Raw genomic sequence first — 19,838 nt, 5'->3', positions numbered from 1 at the left:
CGTAGCCCAGCCTGGAGCCAGACTGAAAAGGGTACAGATCAGATAAATTATCCAAGAAGGAACCATTCTCTGTTCTCATCCACATGTGCTGGGGCCACATGGAGAGTGTGGCCTTGGGAAGTTTCTGCAGTTTATGAGCTCTAGCCAGGAAGGTTAATCATGCCAGAGAACTGATTGCAAATTAAATGAACACTGCTCTGATCTATTCCCAGTAGTTAGTGCTTCCTGCTAGGGAACATAATGCTTTGATGAGCAGCTTGCACGGAACAAGACATGGAAGAAGCTTATGATCAAGGAGCTGCAATGGGGCACAATATCATCAAGTAGCTGAATAATGCATGTTCTATCCCTGATGAGTGCTGTGAGCATGCTCAGTAGCAGCTGTGATAGCTGGCAGATGGCTTGTGTTTGTTGCTACACCTGTCAAAGCCATTGGACCTAGCTGTTCTACTGAATAAAAGGACCTTAAAAGAAGCCCACAACACACCCTCATGGCACAAGCAGATTGGTAACTGCGAACACATTTTAAAAAATCATTATTTTTTTTTTCATTCAGGATCTCATAACAAGCTTCTGAGAAATCCCAGGGCTCCTATGAACTCACAGTGTACAATCTATAGGTTTGGTCCCGTGGTAGAATTCTATTGATGGAAGGGGCAAGAGGACGGGGGTTCTGCAATTTCCCCTTCCACTGACTTCCTCCTCATTCTATTCCCGGGGGTCCCCTGCCCCGCAGAAGCAGCATTTTCAGTTACTGCCAGATGGCGAAGGCAAGAAAGCCCCATTCAGCTGGCAGAAATCCTTTCTGTTTGCTTGTATTTTGATGGGCTTTTTTATTAATAGAGAGCTTGGAAGTATAGAAGAAAAGTGTCTGTTTATAATTAAGCTGTAATTTGCAATACCCTACCTTCCTAAAGATATATTTTGCTATTTCATGATATATGACTGTTGGCCGTAAAATTAGTTCTAAATATGCCTCAAGGTCCTTGTGGTCAGTCTTAATTTTTTGAATGTTAGTCAAGCATGGATAATTCCAGAGAACAAACAATCCCCCTCCCAGCTATATAACTACTGATTTAAAGAACTGATATATTTCTTTTTATTATAATAACTTGACTGCTTTGTTTTAAGCTATCTTGTAGCTACCTCGTTAATGATCTTGTTCATGAAAAAAATGCTCTGAAAACTCTTGTGAGCCTTTAAGATACACCACAAAGGCCCATTATGGCTATTTCCATCTCAGTTTTATTCTCTTCTTTCAGAATGTTGGAATACTTTTTGTGTTGGAAAGTTTTTGTCTAATTTTCCCATTTTGAATGATTCTCTATCCCTTAGAAAAGACCAGTGTGTAGTTTAATATGTTGAATTTCTGAAGGGATCTCACTGGCAGAATATTGGAAAGGCCATAGTAAGGTAACAGCATTATTAAATAATTGCTGGCTTTAATGGGAAAACTACCCATTTGAGTGAAGAGGGTTTCTTAACAATGTATAGGGTACAACAACAACAACAAGGATGCACAAAATGTCTCCAATTTATTTTGTTTGCATGTAATTTACATTGAAGGCAAGCAGGAGCAATCAACTGGCAATTAAAATTATAATAAGGAGTAATTTGGAATGAAAAGCTATATTTTTTAATAGCTGGGGAGCCACTCTGTTTGGTAGATAGTCATTGGGGGTGGGTGAGTGGAAGTATATTTTACCGATGGATGAATTGATTGGCTCAAGTGAATAGCTAAGTTGGAATTCTGGAATGCAGGTTTCTCTAGTTCTAGTATGCTCTTCTAAGCATTATACCATACTTGCTCCCAACATGTATCATACCATGATGAAAATGTAGGAGGGCAATCAGAATTTTTAAATAAAGTCATTTTGGAGGCCAGATATAGTCCATGAGTTAATAGTTAGCCAAATGGAGCTAGCACCTTACTGCAGCTGATTGGTACTGCTAGAGATTCTTTATCTGGCTGCTGTAATGATGTGGCTAGTTACTGTCTCCTATATATTAGAAAAAGGATCCCAGATCTTTGAGAACATGTAGGCATGTTTCGATGTCTACTGTGGGGGCCAGGGTCAATCCCCAAATGTTGGTAGTGTCATGGTATGGCTAGAACTATAGGGGAATGATTGCTGGATATGGCCAAGAAAGTTATTAAGGACACCTATGTGAACAGAAACAGGGCTAGCCTGGCCCCATAACTAGACAAGCCACAAAGGGATGCATCTGATGAAGAGAGCTGTGGTTCTCGAAAGCTTATACTACAATAAAGTTGGTTGGTCTTAAAGGTGCTACTGGACTCTACTAAATTGGAAGGAGTGATTAAATATAGATAAGTATCAGGAAGTTTTATAGGAGAAAGTAGTTGACTTCACAAACTGAAGGATCAGAGTGAAATTAAATGGTCCAGAGTACAAGATTATGCACTCAGGACTAGACATGGGCACAAACAGAAAAAAAAACCCAACCCAAACATGGTGTTTGTTGTTTGTTGCCATCCACGAACAATGAACAACAAACATTGACGAACATGACCTGTTCACTAACATGTTCATTATTCGTTGTTCGTGGGGGCCAGCAGGCTCTCCTCCAGCGATCAAGATCCCTACCACATCACTCCCAGAAACCCTACCTGAGCAGGCAGCAGGAAATGTACCAATAATAAATAATAGCTTGGCCCCAGAGCCTGGCAGCAGCCCTGGAACCTGAAGGGGTAGATTCCTACCGCACCACTCCCAGAAACCTTACCTGAGCAGGCAGCAGGAAAGGTACCAGTAATAAATAATAGCCTGGCCCAGAGCCTGGCAGCAGCTCTGGAACTTGAAGAGGTAGATCCCTATCCCACCACACACAAAGAAAATTCAAGCTCCAATGCACTCCCTGTCTGTCTCTCAAAATGCCAACAGCAACTGTCTCTCCCTCACCATCTGCAAAACCAGAGCTGGGAGCCCCCCTCTCCCCTGCTCTTTGCTTCCTTGTAACAAATTTGGAGCTCCACACTTGAAAGGAAGACCTGTCTATCAAACTACATTGGGCTTAGATTGGGGTTTCTAGGGCAACAGCAGGAGTTCAGACAGAGTTCAAGCAGTCCCTGCCTCTGGTTGCCAAGGGAATTGATTGCAGGTGCCAGACTGTCTGGCTTGCCGAACAGCAACGAACAAGGCTTGCAATGACCACCTGTTCAGTTAGAATGGGGCCTCACTAACAGCTTGTTCGCGAACAGCTGATTGGGCTGTTAATGGCTTTTTTTTGTTCGTATTGCTGTTCATGCCCATATCTACTCGGGACACATGGGTTGGGAATTGCTTAAAAATTAAGAGACCAGGAGATCACACCCAATTACAAGATGTCCATAAACTGCTCAGATGACACAGCTGAAAGGAATGCAGTCTTTGGATATATGAGGTGTCGTACTTCCAATGGAGCTTATGAAAACTACACCTTTGTAGCAGCAAGAGCCCTTATTTGGACATCTGTCTCAGACAATAAGCTCAAGAAATACAGTTGGCAACAGCAAGTTTCCAAAAGGGTAGCTAGAGGGATTACATGAATAGAGCACTAGCAGGGGGTAAAGTAGCTGGGCCTGCTCCATCTAGTAAAAGAAGGGAAGGGTTACGATTGTACTTTGAGTTTCAAAGAATCATGCAGTTAAATCTTTGCACCCACAGTTGTTTTGGGATTTTGTTTCTTGAGCAAGAACACTACCTGCGCCACTGAGCAAAAACTCTTCTGAACCAGTGGGGTCTTATTAATTGATTTAAAGCATTTATGCCCTGCTTTTCCCCATGGCTCAAGGAGGCTTACAGTGCATAATTTATGACATTCAAGTAACAATAAAATCCCAATTCACTTCCAACCTTAAAAAAAAATGACTGCAATTTATGCTCCATTAAAAGCTCTGTTGAATAAAATATCATTATAGCATCTTCCGAAAGATTCTAAGGATGGCGCCTCATCACCACTTCAGGGAACTCTTCTCTAAATTGGGAACAATGACCAGAGAAACCATAGGCCCCAACCAAAGGCAGGAGGGCACCTTTAGCATGGGAACAGTCAGAAAATGACAAGCTGAAGACTATTCATGTTAGGTAGCAAACAGTAAGAACAGGATGATGTGGTCTGAGGTTTATTACACAAATACTATGTGGCAGTCAAACACAGCATGTTTGTCTGATGATCAGCTCGCTGTGAAGTTTTTGGATTCTCATCTCGTCCTGAGCACCTTTCATTGATAAGGAGAAATCCTAATGCTTTCTGTGGAACTGGCTTGTAGTATGCATGCAGAAGACTGCAGCAGCAGTAGCAAACAACAGCAGTAAAGCATTCCCTCCACCACTTCACAATGTCACTTCCACATTTATGGCACTAATCCAAAGGCTATGGTAGGCACCTTTAATTAATATCCTTATAGAGAGGCTGTAAATGGTACTTGGGAAAATGTTGACATTGTTAGAGATACTAACATCTGTTTTGTCAGTGTTAAGGCAGATGGTTAACAGTTCAGATTCCTTCTTTTACCCTATTATTTCTACCCTTGTTCAATACTCAGTACATTATCAAATAGTATTAAACAGATAGGAGAGAAACAATTCTGTTCCTCTTGCAAATACTTCAGCATATTCAAAACGTATAAATATTCTGATCATTTCCATAACTTTGATGAACAATATTTATGGCATCAACAGGGGGAGGGGGGAATGGATTCAGTGAAATAAAAGTAAATATAATACATAGGAAATTGAGGTCCTTTCAACTCCAAAAATCCGTAGTGTAACAAACATATGCTTAACTGTGTATTACCTAAAGACCAACATATTGGAGGAATAATTTGCAGGCTCACATTGCCTTTTGTACAGAAGATTTTTGCAGTTTTGAAAGGATAATTATGCTTTCAGAAGGTATGAATCAATACATATAAGCACTAAAGTAGGCAAAACAATTCAGAGCAGTAGGGACTAGGGGCAAAGCAAATGAAAGAAACTACGAAAAAAACTTGATGGGGAATAGAATATAATGTAAATGAAACATTCATGCATCTATAAGTTTCTCAAGCAAATATTCAGATACTATTTTTTATTTAATGCTTCAATGCGAGAGTAGAACTATTTGTGCTCATTTTGAAATTGTTTCTGAAAACAAAACCCTCAAAAGGCAAAATTCTGGGGCTAAGAGGCAAATGCTGCAGGTCAGCAAAGGCAAGCCCTGCATGGCGTAAAGATTGTTTGGCTTGGGCAACCCCCCAGGATTCAACGAGTGGGCCTGTGAAAACTGTTTCACACAACCATCTAAACAAAGGTGTTTGAACCTTATCACACAAAAAACAACTAAGCATGATCAATCATGTAAAAATATTGATCCCATTTACATCTTACTCTCATGCATCTGCGCTCTCTCTCTTACTGACTGACAAGTGGGGACCTGCAAGATCTTGCAGGGGGCATCTGATTTCCCCCTTCCCCACCATGTTCTGTTTCCCTTCTCTACCCCCCCATAGATTCTCCCCCTGTTCCTGCTTGCATCTCTCCTCCCCAGCCACCTTTGTCTGCACCCTTGTCTTCACCTTTCCCCCTCCTCCCCCCAGCAGCCTCTCCCATATGGCCCAGTTGCATGGTAGGGGACCTGCAAGGACTTGCAGGAGGTTCTTCACTTTCTCCTGTACATGGTCCATTTCAGCTTCACAACAAACCTGTGAGGTAGGTTTGGCTGAGAGTCTGTGACTGGATCAGTCATCCGGTGCACTTCCACTGCAGGTCTCCCTAGGGTTGCTGTTCTACCATTGGGAGCAGAGGATTCCCCCATTCCCAGGCTCTGCCCCTGCCAACACTCACCTGGCCAGTGTGTGTGTGTGGGGGGGAGATGGGGAAACGGGCCTGCCAGGGTATGCTCATCATTTCATAGGCCATAGGAGTGCTCCTGCACTTTGTTGTATTCCTGTACAGTGAAGCCAGCCTATTTCTCTGATACATGTTATTCATATGAGTAATGATAGCAAATATTGAGGGATCAGAACGACCTGACCATTTTACGGATGTCACGATCTCAGTGCAAATTCTGCAAATGTTACAATTTTTAGGTGATTTCCAGTGCCGGAAATGACTCTGAGGAATCACATTGGTGAATTTGAATGGGATGATATAGGCCGAAATCATATATAAATGAGCAGTAAAAACCATGGAGTCTAAGAAGCTAGGAGGAGAGAAAGGACGGAATACCTCCTTGCTATCTCTCTCCTTTCCCTTTCAGATTGGCAAAGCGCTCTCCCATTCTTTCCTTCAACGAGAATCTCTGGGATATCTCCAGGATTGGTAAGATAATTCACTATGCCTTATTCTTATTGCATTGTTAATTAAGCTATTGTACTGCTAAGACCAAGCTGTACCATGGTTCTCAAAGTTTCTGTAACCTATACAAAATGATTTAAATAAAACTTACTGAAATTCATGTCCAGGCCTGTGTTGTATCCTTGCTCTCTCTTCATTTGGGGAAAATCTGCTCAGTTGAAGATATGTTAAAGGTCCCCCCCCCCTTTCGCATAGTAAACTGCTAGCTGAAGGCAAAGCTAACAACTTTGCATCAGGTCAGTTTTGGCCCATGGCCTGTCTAATGACATCATTCTTGGACATGACATTATCACATTGAGCCAGGAAGGTAAGTGCTGGGTCCACTTCTGCCAGGAGGGTTAGGGATCCTGGCGACCCTAGGTCTCCCACATCCTACTCTGAAACTCTAACCACTACACTACATTGGGGGTTTTAGGGGGGAGAGGGTGCTGCTATTGAACAGTAGTAAGCTGCTAGGCCTGGATGAGTCATGCAAGACATGTGGAATCAAGTCACTCTGTGGTATTAAGTTGCCCAGTGTGCCTGGTCCCAATGAGCCCTCTCTCAAAGGCCAAAAAAGCCCTGGAAAGGGCCTTGCCCCTTGCCCTTGCCTTTTCCTGACAGAAGCCTGGAATACTGGCTAAACTCTTATGGTTGCCTAGCAACAGCCACTGAAACCATCTGGTTAAAGTTACAGGTATTCTTTTTATCATTGTTGGGTTTTTTTTTTAACTCCCAACATTTTTTTTTTTTAGTTTTCAAATTATTCCGCAAACCTGGGGCATTTTTCAGGTATAGGATAATCTGTCTTGTCTACTCATGGTCCCAGTCTTTGGATTTAAATATCCTCAGATCAGGCCACTTAGCTATTAATATATAATATTCTCATATTAAAATGTACTGGCTGGGTGTTGGGTCCTCATCCTGTTTGAGACATAACACAGTCAGACATGAGTTGGCCTGTTGAGGAAACCCATGTGTCTTCAAGGGAGCACATGGGCTTCCCCAAATTACATACAGAGACACTCTGCCAATATTTTCCTGTTGAGAAAAAGATGACACCCTTTCTCCATATGCGTCACAGTCCAAATTAGGCACCATACATGTGGGAATCCAGGAGAATCAGCAACTCACATCTGGGGATGGGCGGTATATAAATTGAAAAAAATAAATAAATAAATAAAATAAGAACCAAATAAGGGCTCAGAGACCTGTGAATGGATTTTCTGAGAAACTTTTGTTGGCATTTAGCAGCTGCTCAAAAGCTAACTGCAGCTACTGTTTGCCCTGCAGGAAGCAACATACAAGCAACAAATAGGCAACCTGTAATTTTCTCCCTTACAAGGCAAAAAGCAGCTCCGGGAGGTCATTTTTGGTCAGAGAAACATCATGAGAGAAAAGTGTAAAAATCCTTCCATTTACCACAGTCCTGAATTAGGTTTTCCCACAACTGCTGTTTACCAATTAAAATGATAAGAAGTTCAATTCATGGAGCCCTCAGCATCTCATCCAGTTGGGTCCTAAAGTTAGCCTGTGACACTGGGCCAATTGTGTCATAATGCTGGCTCCCTCTTAAACATGTCTAAAAGCCAGCTTCAGGAGAGCCTGCGGTTCCTCTTTCCTCTGCTTCCCTTCTAAGGAATGACACACACACACACACAGTCTTAATTGCAAAAATATCAGCACAGCCATAGTTAGGCACAATCGGTTCAATACCAGCTGCCACTAGGGGTGGAGGTGATTTGCTCTTGAGAGAGGAAGTTGCAGGAGACAGCATGGATCCTCGGAGTCTGGCTCCCAAGCTCTAAACCATGGTTGAGAAAGGTCACATGGCACCTGTATCCCAGCCCACCTGTAATGTGATCAAGGCTACTCAATGTGTCATGGCTGAGGAAGCGGGGAGGCAAATCTCACTTTCCTTTTTTTTATATATCTAAAACAGTAAACTACAAAAAACTACAATAGTACAAGGGGAGGAAAAGAAGGGGGGGAAGGAGAGGGGGAAGGGGGGTGGAAGAAAGGGGAAGGCAACATACAAACACTAAACACTACACTTCAATGCTTTCCCTTCATACTGCCATAATTGAAAAAAAGCTTAATAAAGTAATGATGGAATGGTTAATCTTACAAAATACAAATTACAGTTCAAATTAAATCTCCCCCCCCCCCCCGGGCCTCGGACGCAGTTCTCTCTGAGCAGCTACAGCCGCAGTGCTCGTTGCCTCCCCCCTCCCTTCAGGCTTCGAATCTTCTTCTTTTTGCTTGGTGTCTTGCCCAAATTCTTGATTTTTATCCACAAAATCCCTTAGCTGATCTTCCGAATTAATCTTGTAAGCTTGATCTTTATACCTAAACCCGATTCCTTCTGGAAAAAGCCATTTGTACTTTATGCCACGTTCCCTCAAAAGAGCTGCCAGCCTCTTATACTTAATTCTTCTCTTCCGAACTAAAAATGGAACATCCTTCAGTATCTTGACTTTATTTCCCAGAAAGTCCAAGTCCGCATTATATGAGTTATATAGGATGATGTCCCTGACCCTCCTAGATGAAAACTCAATAACAATCTCGCGAGGCAGCTGCTGCTTCATTGCATATTTTGAAGATGCCCGACGGGCTCCCAAAATGGCGCTTTGCAAATCTCACTTTCCCATATCCAAACCCAGCACTCCAACCACATCATCGTGGTTTTAACCAGATGTCCAGGTCCCAGGATAAGGTAGGTTGTATCACCAGCCCCATGATCATTTTCCATTTTTTACTGTTTAGATTTTTTTAAAGAAGACTAGATGAGAATAGGCTGGGAGAGAACTAGGGGAAAGAGAGGGAGACAAAATATGGACACACAGGAATAAATTAAGAATTGCTGCAGCCCCCCTTTCCTGGTTGGAGGTGGATCCTTTAAAAAAAAGTCATACTACTGTACTAAACCCCGCTGGCTTTTGCCTCAATTAATGTCTCAACACAGTTATTTAAACAAAATATTCTGTGTCAGAACATGCAGAAAGAAGTGATGTCTACATAAAGACTGATAGCTATTTTGTAAAGAAAATAGTATAGGTTTTTAGAGGTACCGTAGTGGACCTCTAAATAGTATGGGTTTTTAGAGGTACCGCTCCCCAAATCAAACTACCAAAACTCAAGCTCTAATACCAAAGCAAAATCACAAACCATTTCAGACAGTTTTTTTAATCAACATGTATATTACAAAAGGAAAATAAGTATCAAATTTTATCAGAGTAAGGATGGACGCAACAAATCCAGTTAATTAAAGCTACAGTTGGATTATGGTAGATCTGCTCAGTAAAATCGTTCTTTTGCGTGTTCTTTTAGCAGAGCATCAGATTATTTTACATGTTTATTTGTCAGTTTAGGACTTTCCCAATTGTCTCTCTGTAACAATAATTGTTCTATTGCCCCGATTGCACATTGGCCAAGTAGGTTTCATAATATTTTGAAATGATAAAGTAAGACTATGACTGGTGTTTTAATCATCAGATAATATTACAATGTAACATTAAAAATAATTACAGTATACAGAGCTCACAAGCAGAGAGACAGATGCCATTATGAAAAACATTACTGTACATGAACACACAGCATATTTATGCTTTTGTAATGCAATAGCAGATGTAAGCAAAAAAAAAATCCAGATGGTTGTTCCAATATGCCTATATATTAAAAAATCAATATGTCAACAAGATGGCAACAAGATGCAAAATCCCCATTACTGCCTGCGTTTGAAAGCCATACATCAAACATCACGGTCCTCAGACTGTGGGATGAGCACCCTTTCAAGTGGTGCAAGAGACTCTCAGGGGGCATAAAGGATTGCCAACTTAGCTATTAGAAGCTGAACAGTTTTCCCTGGCTGAGTGGCTGTCCAGTGGCATACATCGATTTTCTCTCCCAAGCCCTGCCTCAACAGAGAAAGATCCACTAAGAAATTTGTTACGCTCACCTTGATGCCAGCCTTGCTAATTGCACAGACTCAGAAAGCAGGCCCTCCCAAGCTTTACCATGTTTCTGCTTCCACCACTGTGTGGCTGTTTTTCCTCATCCTCCACATGGCAGAGCTGCAGTCCACTAGAGATCCATCCAGAGCTAGCAAGCTTTCAGATTTCAAGAGCAGCTCTGCCTGAGAGGCTGCCTGTGGAAGGGGAATCTTGGGATACCTGGATGAACACTGGGAACTTCCCTCCTGCCATTATTCAATTCCTGCACTCCCCTCGAGAACCCATACAGTACAGCCCATTGTGAAGGAATCAAAAATATTAGCAAAACAATGCCATATGTTATTGTACAAGAAACATTTTACAAGAGTTGTGGGGTGAGAATGTCTACAAATGCAGTCCAAAGGACTCATGAATTTCAGAATCACTGTATATCAAGGCATAAGTATGTCATTATGTTAAAGCAAACCGAGCATGCATTTGGAAATAGCAAATCCTACACTGTTGTGTTTTAACTAGAGAAAAACAGAGGCTGATGTCCGACTCCTGAATAGATAAGATCCTGATAAGATCAGACTGCAAGTCACGCATGTTTTACAATGCCTCTACCAGGCTGAGATCATGTGGGAGGTCTCATGTGATACATACTTCCCATGACAATTCTCTCATAAGCCTAGCATCGGAGTTCTCAAGCTCTCACATAACCCTTCTTATTATATTTCTATGTAAACATATAATAACAAAAACTGACAACAATAAACCACTGACAAAGCAGCAAAATATACTAAACTAGCCCCAGGGTCATTATTGAACTCCATATTCCTTTATGCCAACACAGAAATATTCACCAATAGTAACATAGGAATTCTATAAGGCCAACATGTATTCTTTCATCTTTATTATACAACATTGCAAACTGTCAGGGCTTGCCGCGGCTGCCGCTGGGCGTGGCACTGGGCGGTCTGCTCCTGACGTCACAGGGGGGCCAGGGATTCTGCAGGACCCTGCTCTGTGGAAGGAGGGGCGGTATACCTCACCCTGACTCCCTTTCAATCCACTCGCTGGCCTGCTCAACCTGGCCTGCTTACCCCCTACATCTTCCACCATCTCTTCCTCCCAAGAGTCTCTTTCAAGCCTCCACTCTCCTTCTTGCCTTTTCCTTGGCTTCTCTCCACTCCAACTCCTCTCCATCACTCCCACTCAAACCCACCACCTCAGGGCTCTTCCCAGCCAGCTTTTATAGGGCTTCCTTCTACTGTCCCACCCCTCTTCCAGCCTGGTCTTGGGCTGCACCAAGCAGTTGCAGCTGGGGTAGCTGATCTGGCCCCACTGACCAGCACCAGCTGTGCCTTGTTCTCTGGCTGCCCAGCCTCCCTGCCTTGGCTGATTGCTGAAGGCCTGTCCAGCTGCAGTCCCCTGGCTAGCAGCCCGGCCTTCCTGCAGAGTGCCTCCAATAGCCCCACCTGGAGTGGCTTGGCTTTTGGCAACTCCTGGGCCAGGCTACTATTTTCTAGCTGGGGTGTGGCTTTGGGTTGTTGGGGCTGCTGCTGCTTCTCCTCCTCAGGTAAGGTCTTTGGGTGGGTGACTGCTGGGACCCCAATCCCTCTGCCCTTGCCCCCTTCTGCCTTGCTTAGTCCCCTTTCCTTCCTCAGGGGAGTGGGACTCGCTGGCCTCTCTCTGTCTCCCCCTGCCTCCTGAGGCCCTGGGCCTTTGCCCCTTGCCCCTGGCACAGGCAGGTTCTGGCTCCATTTGCCTGTGGGAGGGGACCTGCTGTCCCCTGGCTGCCCCCTCTGCTTGCCAGTCAGACCGGTTGACCTACTGTCTGCTGGCTGGCCAGTTGACCTGCTGTCTGCTGGCTGACCAGTTGACCTGCTGGCTGCTGGCTGCCCCCTCTGTTTGCCCGTCAGCCCGGTTGACCTGCTGTTCCCTCTTGTCAAGTCTGGGGGCTGAGGCTCAGACCCCGGACACAAACAACTGTGAACATACATTTTCCTGTGTGGTGGTGGGGAGTGCCCTCATGTCACAGCTGACTTATGGCGACCACCGGTGGGGTTTGCATGGCAAGAGACTAACAGAGGTGGTTTGCCATTGCCTGCCTCTACAACCCTGGTCTTTGTTGGAGGTCTCCCAACCAATTACTAACCAAGGCCAACCCTGCTTAGCTTCTGACAAGATCAGGCTCACCTGAGCTATCCAGGCCAGGGCACATTTTCCTGTAGCATGATGATATTTCCAGTACATAATACATTTTCCTTAGTCCACTACTAAATGCCATGTAAGTACTATTCCCCACCCTAAACTTAATCTACCAGTTAATTTATACATTAATATCACAGGCCACATTTTAACAAGCCATTCTCTTTCCAAGGGTTTTTATTAAATGTCCATTTTTTTGTAATTAGCATAACACTTCAGCTGCTTACTAATCAATTACGTATTAGTCTCCTAGATTTCTTTTTAATACAGAACCTTAAATCATTTTACGATTTAAGTATTTCAAAAAAACAAGTATTTCAAAAAATTAAGAGTAATGCCCAAAATTTCTTGTACCACCTTTGTATGAAAAAAGGGTTCTATTTTCTTTTGTATTTATGTTCAGTCCCTGAATGAGATCATCCAAAGTGTTTATTTATTTAGCTCTTTGTATTCCTCTTTTCCCCCCAACAGGAACCCAAAGCAACTTACATCACTCTTTCCTCCCTCATCTTATCCTCAAAACAACAACCCTGTGAAGTTGATTAGGCTGAGTGTGTGTGATTGACCCAAGGTCACCCAATGAGCTTCCCTGGCAGAGTGGGGATTTGAACCTGTCTCCTCTAGATACTAGTCTGATGCTCTCACCACGACACCACACTGGCTTTGATGTTCGATGTCATCACTCGGCTTGATGACACCTAACTGTACATTTCTTTAACATAAGCCTCCAGAAGCTGCAACCAAGATAATGAACAGAAGCCTGATGATACTGAATCCAACCAAGACAGAAGTAATATTGACAGGGAATAATGACATCCTGGAAGAAACTGATGCATCATTAGTTCCCAGCTGGCCAGCCAAGCCCTGCTGTTTAAATGATCAGCTGCTTGTCAGGGATCTCCCCGAAAAGCAGCTGATCTGCAGATTTAAATGCCCCTTTCCCTGCCACTGCAAAGCAAATCATGAACCAGTTCACGAACTTGCACCAGTTTGTAGAAATTCGTGGTTCATGAAAATGCACGGACCACAAACTGCACGGTTCATTTTTTTCATGGTTCGTGCCCACATCTAGTGTAGGGATTCTGTTAGGCCCTCCCTTACTTTCGGAAAAAAACAAATTGTAAAGGTCACCAAGACTGCCTTTTGCCCATCTCCAACAGATCATCTTTCCTTGACAGGGCTGACCTTGATATGTTCACCCATGTTTCCGTAAACTTCAGGCCTGGATAATAGAATTTCAAAATTATCTGCTTAACTAATACAGTCACTCACATTTCTGTATTTTGGAAAATGACCTGAAGTCTTGACAACTTCAGATATTAAACATTTGTTAAGACAGTTAACTCAATGAGGAGGGCGGTGATCAGGGTATATTTAAAATAAGTGATGTGATGGAAAAACCTCATATCGAGTGGCTAAGACTGTGTAGGGGAATTTCTGGACATTTGGGGGTAGAACCTGAGGATTGCTGAGTTTGAGAAGAGGGAGCTCAGTACAGATGAGACGCCATAGAGTCCACATTTTTAAGCTGCCATTTTCTCCAGGGGAATTGATCTCTGTGGTGTGAAGATCAGTCATTCTTGGAGAACTACAGGCCCCACCAAGAGGTTGGCATCTCTGCAATATAGGGCTTTGGGATGGGATAGGAGGGTTAGGTTACTCTGGATGTGTAGCCATTAAAACTTCGGGGATTGCAAAGCTGAAGTCACAGAAGAAGAAGAAAAGTCTAGAAGCAAAACAATGGTCGATTGGAGGTGTGGGGTATATTTTACATATCGAAGTAAAATAACTATCATTCTCTACGTTACTATAATTTTTATTATCATATTTTGCTATCTAACCCTGGAAATGATTTTTCAAATTCAGATCTTCTCTTTATTTTCTACAAAAGAGTCTTTTACATTGTGATCTGATTTTGTGACAAATAAGCAATAAGATAATCTTTCTCCTTGGTTCCTCCACTCATCCCTTCCTCCTTTCCTCAGCCTCTCCATCCTTTTCTCAAATTTCTTCTTCCTAACACACTGCCAACACTGACTCCTTGCCTTCTACTGCTCTCTCATCTAACCACTCCAGTTACTTGAGTTTGACCATAAATGTACAGGATTGGATCTATCTAATGACTTCTTTCCAGCTTCAGTTGGATTCAAAGTTTCCTCTGTTCTTTCTTCCTCCAATGGAGAAAATCATCATATGGAGTGAGGCAAGAGTGTCTGGGGGAGACAGCATTTCATAGATATGATGATAGAGACCGCCAAGGGAGTCTCCTGGCTACATCCAAGCTGGGAACCAGCCTGCATCTCAGGATGGCTGCCTTTTACAACCCACTGTGAAAACATCACCATCTCTTTAATCTATTGGACCAGTAGAATGGCAGGAACTGGAAGTCCAGAACCACAAGCCCAGACTGATTGATCCTCCTTAGGATCCATGTGGGTGAACCCCTGAAGAAGCACTGTCCCTTTGTCTGTGTGTGTGTTGTGGGGGGGGGGACCTGGTGTATCTGTTTCCCACACAAAGAGGTATGCACTCACTCTTTCTGTTTAGCCAGGGCCAGAAGCCATGGAACGTGTACATTTTTTTAGTTAACAACCTTTTTCCATTTCCTTTTATTTTCTTAGACTGTATTCCTGTATTTCACATTAGAAATTGTGCCTGGTACACAAAACTATTCAGTTTGAGAACCCATGGCTTGGTTCCTGCTACAACATGTCCTGGCTCTGGCCATTCTCTATACTATGAAGTAAAAACCTCATGTGACTGTTTCCTCCAGGGCAGTTATGGAAGCCAGGAGACATCCCAGTTTGGGGGGGCAAATAGCATCTCAGGGATAGTGGTGGCAATACCAAGGAAGCTGTGCAGAAAGTGGGGCAGGATCCTTTACAATCATCCTCCAACAACTGAAGAATTCTTATTTCACTGGAGTATGTCTGTCTCTATCAGGGAAAGATTAGCTGAAGGGAGTCCTTGCATCCATCCCAATATTCTTCAAACCTATGTCATGCATAGAAAATATATACCCAATAGTACACTAGAATTCATGAATATGCTGGCTACTTATATTCTAACCAATGGGAATATAAGCACAGAAAGTAATTTGCTCATCACCAATGTCACAATTATCAGAAGATCCATTCCAGATTTGTCTGGTAATTTGCTTTGTGCGCATAAAATACTCTCTGAGCACACTATCTCCGAACAACAAAGATTTTTAAAAATGAAAAGAACAGCAGTATTATCTATTCCCTCTGACAGTGACAACCAGTTATGATTTTTTATTGCAGGAAAGGGCTGAAAACAAAACTATAAACTTGAACCTGGCCAATAAAGAGGGATCTCAATCATTCAACAATAAAACATATAATGGATTCATGTTAATCTAATTTACTTTAAGAGGTGTATATTCTGTTCAGAAATACAGAGACTGTTATTATTCAAATGAACAGGATCTAAAAGTTTAGGATCATCTTTAACTCAGCTTTTACATACTTTGATTACTGTTCCTTCCAAAAGCAGAGTTACAAGGGGGAAAACATCATAATGGAGGGACAGGACGGGAGGTTCTGCAAAAATTTCACTCTGTAGATGCTCAGAAGCAGTCTTCCCAAAACTTCCTATCCTTCTGCTAGAGCTCCACCTTGTGGTGCAGAACATAAAACAACCACAAGGGGTGAAATTACAAAAGGCTGCACAGATTTCTCTTCAAAGGGAAATCAAAGTGAAGTGAAAGAGAAGCCGCTCTTTTAAAAGAGAAAATTAAGAATCAGAGGAATCAATGGTTATATCTAAATTGGGGAGGGGGATTTCGCTTCCTATAACAACATTAATAATAAAAAAAACCTGATCAAGGTCACTGTCAGCTTTCTCTGCCTGATTCCTTCAACACCTCCTAAGAGTCACACTACAAGCTACTTGTTTTACAAGTTTGCCACAGAGCCAACCCGTGGTCTGTATAGTCAGATAGAAGCTCCAGAGAATGGCTTCTATTTAAAAAGGAAAGTGCAAATAAGCTTGGAAAGGTGCTGCCAGGGGAGGAAGAGCGCCTACCTTTCCCCCAAGCTTTTTTTCCTCATGCAAAAATAGTGTGGAGAGGAGACACTTCCCCATTTTTCCTGCACATGGAAGTATTGTGTGTACATGCAGAAGCAGAAACAGGAAAACTCGCCCTCCCCACACTGTTTTGGCATGGGAGGAAAAGAACTTGGGGAAAAGGCAGGAGCTCTCCCTCCCCCAGCAGCGGCTTTCCAAGCCCATGTGTGCTTTCCTTTTTTCATTGAAGCCGTTCCCCAGAGCTGCTGTGTGACTGCACGGAGCATGCGTTGGCTCTGTGGTGAACTTGTAAAAGAAGTGACGTGTAGAATGACTCTAAGTCACACTTCCGTTTTTGAGGATATAGCCTGTATCAGGCTACTGAAGGATTTTCAGGGTAATGTATGCAGCCTAGTACTGTAAAAATGAACTTTCATATTAAACTCCTCTACTAGGGTTACCGTCCCCCTGATGGAGGAGGGGATTCCCCACCCCAGCTGGTATTCCCACCAACAGCATGATATCATTTCTGGGAAAATGTAGAAGTAACAGCATACCTCTCTAGGAATTGGTCAAAACTCTATGGTAAACCATAACATTTTTGGCAGTTCCAAGAGAGTACTTCCCCAAAAGTCATGTCAGCCTTCTCTAGGAATCACCAAAAATGCTATGGTATTCCTGGAAGCAATGTTATACCATCAGCCAATGACCACCGCACCATGTGTCAAACCACCCCATGTTGCTGAACATGTCAACCCTACCTCCTACTATTACTATGCCAGGAAAAAAAAGTGAAAGGTGAAACGGAAGGGTGCTTTTGCTTCCCTGCACTATTATGCAGCAGAGGAAGTTGATTAGTGACAGAGCACAAGTGTTGCTTGCAAAAAGGTCCCAAGTTCATTCTTTACCTTTTCCAGCTAAACAATTTCAGATTGCCAGTACTAGGAAAAACTTCTCTCTGCTTAAGAGTCACAGCAGACAGCACTGCGCTGGATGGACCAATGGTTTAACTCAGTATAACGCAGCTTTTTATGTTCCATGATTGCCTGCATGAGAGATGCTCTGCCTCTTTAACTCCCACTACTTAGTTTAGATCTCTCTATCTTTGAGCAGGCAAAGGGGATTTAAAGTACACAACAGACAACAAATGGATTTCCGCTCTAAGAACTCACAATCTTCAGGGCAGTAAGAGATAAAGGAGGTGAAGCCCTCAAGAAAAGGATACTCCTAACCCTTTTTAATGGGATTACACTGGACAGATAGCATAGAAGGGCGAGGTAGGAAGATGCTACTGTCACAGAGACAAGTCATTCTTTGCATATTGGAAGCTGTGCAATTATGTTAGATATTCATATATTAGGTATTTCTTTATCCCATTTTTAAATACTAATAATAATTCATTATAAAATACTTTCCCCTTCAAACTTAAACTACTGAGGAGAAAGTTATACAAAGTTGAAGATTATTGCGCACATGTCTAATTACAAGCAAGTATATACCTGGGGGCACAAAGTCTCCATATGACTGGCTGCCATTTGGACAATTTTAATTCCATCTTCATTTGTTGATAGCGAGCAAGCAAGATTGGCCACCTAGGGGGAAAAAGACATAATTGAGGCATTTCTCCCCAATACCAATACAGTTTCATTAGAAAGTTATTTTTGTAACTGAATTCAACCAGCCTTCCCTTGCACAAAGCTTTTACTGCCCTTCAGTTCCAGACCATGCCCTCCATGTATTTAGAAGGGTGATATGCCAAGATGCCAATCATAAGCAGATTAGACATCTGTGGTCAACAGGAAATCGAGGCTGTCTGCCATTATCAGTTATACTGGTTGATTTTTACTTTGTCAAAGGAGAAATATTTATTGTCATTTATTGCTAAAGTGATGAAAGGATCTGACCTAAAGAAAATCTCTATGTTGTTAAATACTCATGATAAATATATCATGGCATACTTACCTGGCAGGGGAGATGAGACACCTTGATCACCAATATATCATGGTTGGGACAGAAGGTTTTGCTGTAACCACACAGAACCTAAGATGACCATTTGTTCAGTCACATAATTGGCTGAGATGAACACCATGACACCACATCTTGATATGTTTTGGGGGGGCCACAGGGCTCGGTTTTGGGGCCGGTACTTTTCAATATTTTTATCAATGGTCTGGATGAAGGGGTAAACGGGCTACTCAGTAAATTTGCTGATAATACCAAAGAGAGAGGAGTGGCAAACACCCAAGAAGATAGAGTTAAAATTCAACAAGACCTGAATACACTGGAGAAGTGGGCGGTTGTGAACAGGATGCAATTCAACATAGGTAAGTGCACAGTATTACATCTGGACCACAAAAATGTGAAGCACAAATACAGGATGGGGGATACACTTCTGCGTAGTAGTGTTTGCAAAAGAGATCTTGGAGTAAGAGTGGACTGTAAACTAAATATGAGCAGTCAGTGTGATGCGGTGGCAAAAAAGGCACTCAGTCTCAGGTTATATCAAAGGGGCCATAGCATCGAAATCGCAGGAGGTCATAGTCCCTCTCTATATTGCCTTGGTCAGGCCGCACCTGGAGTACTGTGTGCAGTTCTGGAGGCCTCACTTCAAAAAGAATGTGGACAAAATTGAGAGGGTGCAGAAGAGAGTGATAAGGATGATCAGGGTCTGGAGACTGAGCCCCATGAGGAACGGCTGAGGGCCTTGGGAATGTTTAGTTTGGAGAAGAAGAGATTGAGGGGGGACATGATTGCTCTCTTTAAATATTTGAAAGGCTGTCATTTGGAGGAAGGCAAGGAGCTGTTCCAGTTGGTAGAAGAGGATAGGACTCGAAGCAATGGGCTTAAATTACATGCAGAAAGGTACCGGCTGGATATTAGGAAAAAACTTTTTCATGATCAGAGGTGGAATCAGCTGCCTAGGGAGGTGGTGAGCTCCACTTCACTGGCAGTTTTCAAGATGAGGCTGGATGAATATTTGTCAGGGATGCTTTAGACTCATCCACCATTGGGCAGGGGGTTGATCTAGAAGGTCTGTATGGCCCCTTCCAACTCTGTGATTATGTGATTCTGTGTTGATTTGTATTAGCATTTTTATCTCTTTATGCATCATTTTAGGACCTTTGGTCAAACAAACATATTGATGGGGATGAGACATTATAGGTAGAATCCAAAGGTGGTTACCCACTGGTATGTCACTTCTACTGCAGAAAAGGGTGCTTTTGCCAATTGCTCCTCTGGCAACAGTCCACAGACTTTCCCAAAATAAAGCCGCTGAGGAACAGCTCATGAAGAGTATTGGGGGTAGGGGGTTAAGTGGAAATGTACAGAGAGCAGTGGGGAT

The 19,838-nt window shown here is 42.8% G+C and overlaps 1 protein-coding gene across 1 annotated transcript in view; it reads right to left on the bottom strand.

The window, feature by feature from the left end:
* Positions 1 to 19,838, bottom strand: part of CTNNA3 (catenin alpha 3) — a 1,107,197-nt gene that overhangs the window by 372,146 nt on the left and 715,213 nt on the right. The window contains exon 10 of the mRNA XM_054983955.1: positions 17,995 to 18,087. Within this exon, the coding sequence (XP_054839930.1) occupies positions 17,995 to 18,087 (93 nt within the window). The remainder of the gene's footprint in view (positions 1 to 17,994; positions 18,088 to 19,838) is intronic.

Source organism: Eublepharis macularius, chromosome 6 (assembly GCF_028583425.1).
Source record: "Eublepharis macularius isolate TG4126 chromosome 6, MPM_Emac_v1.0, whole genome shotgun sequence".
NCBI lineage: Eukaryota > Metazoa > Chordata > Lepidosauria > Squamata > Eublepharidae > Eublepharis > Eublepharis macularius.
This window is presented reverse-complemented; position numbering and strand designations above follow the sequence as displayed.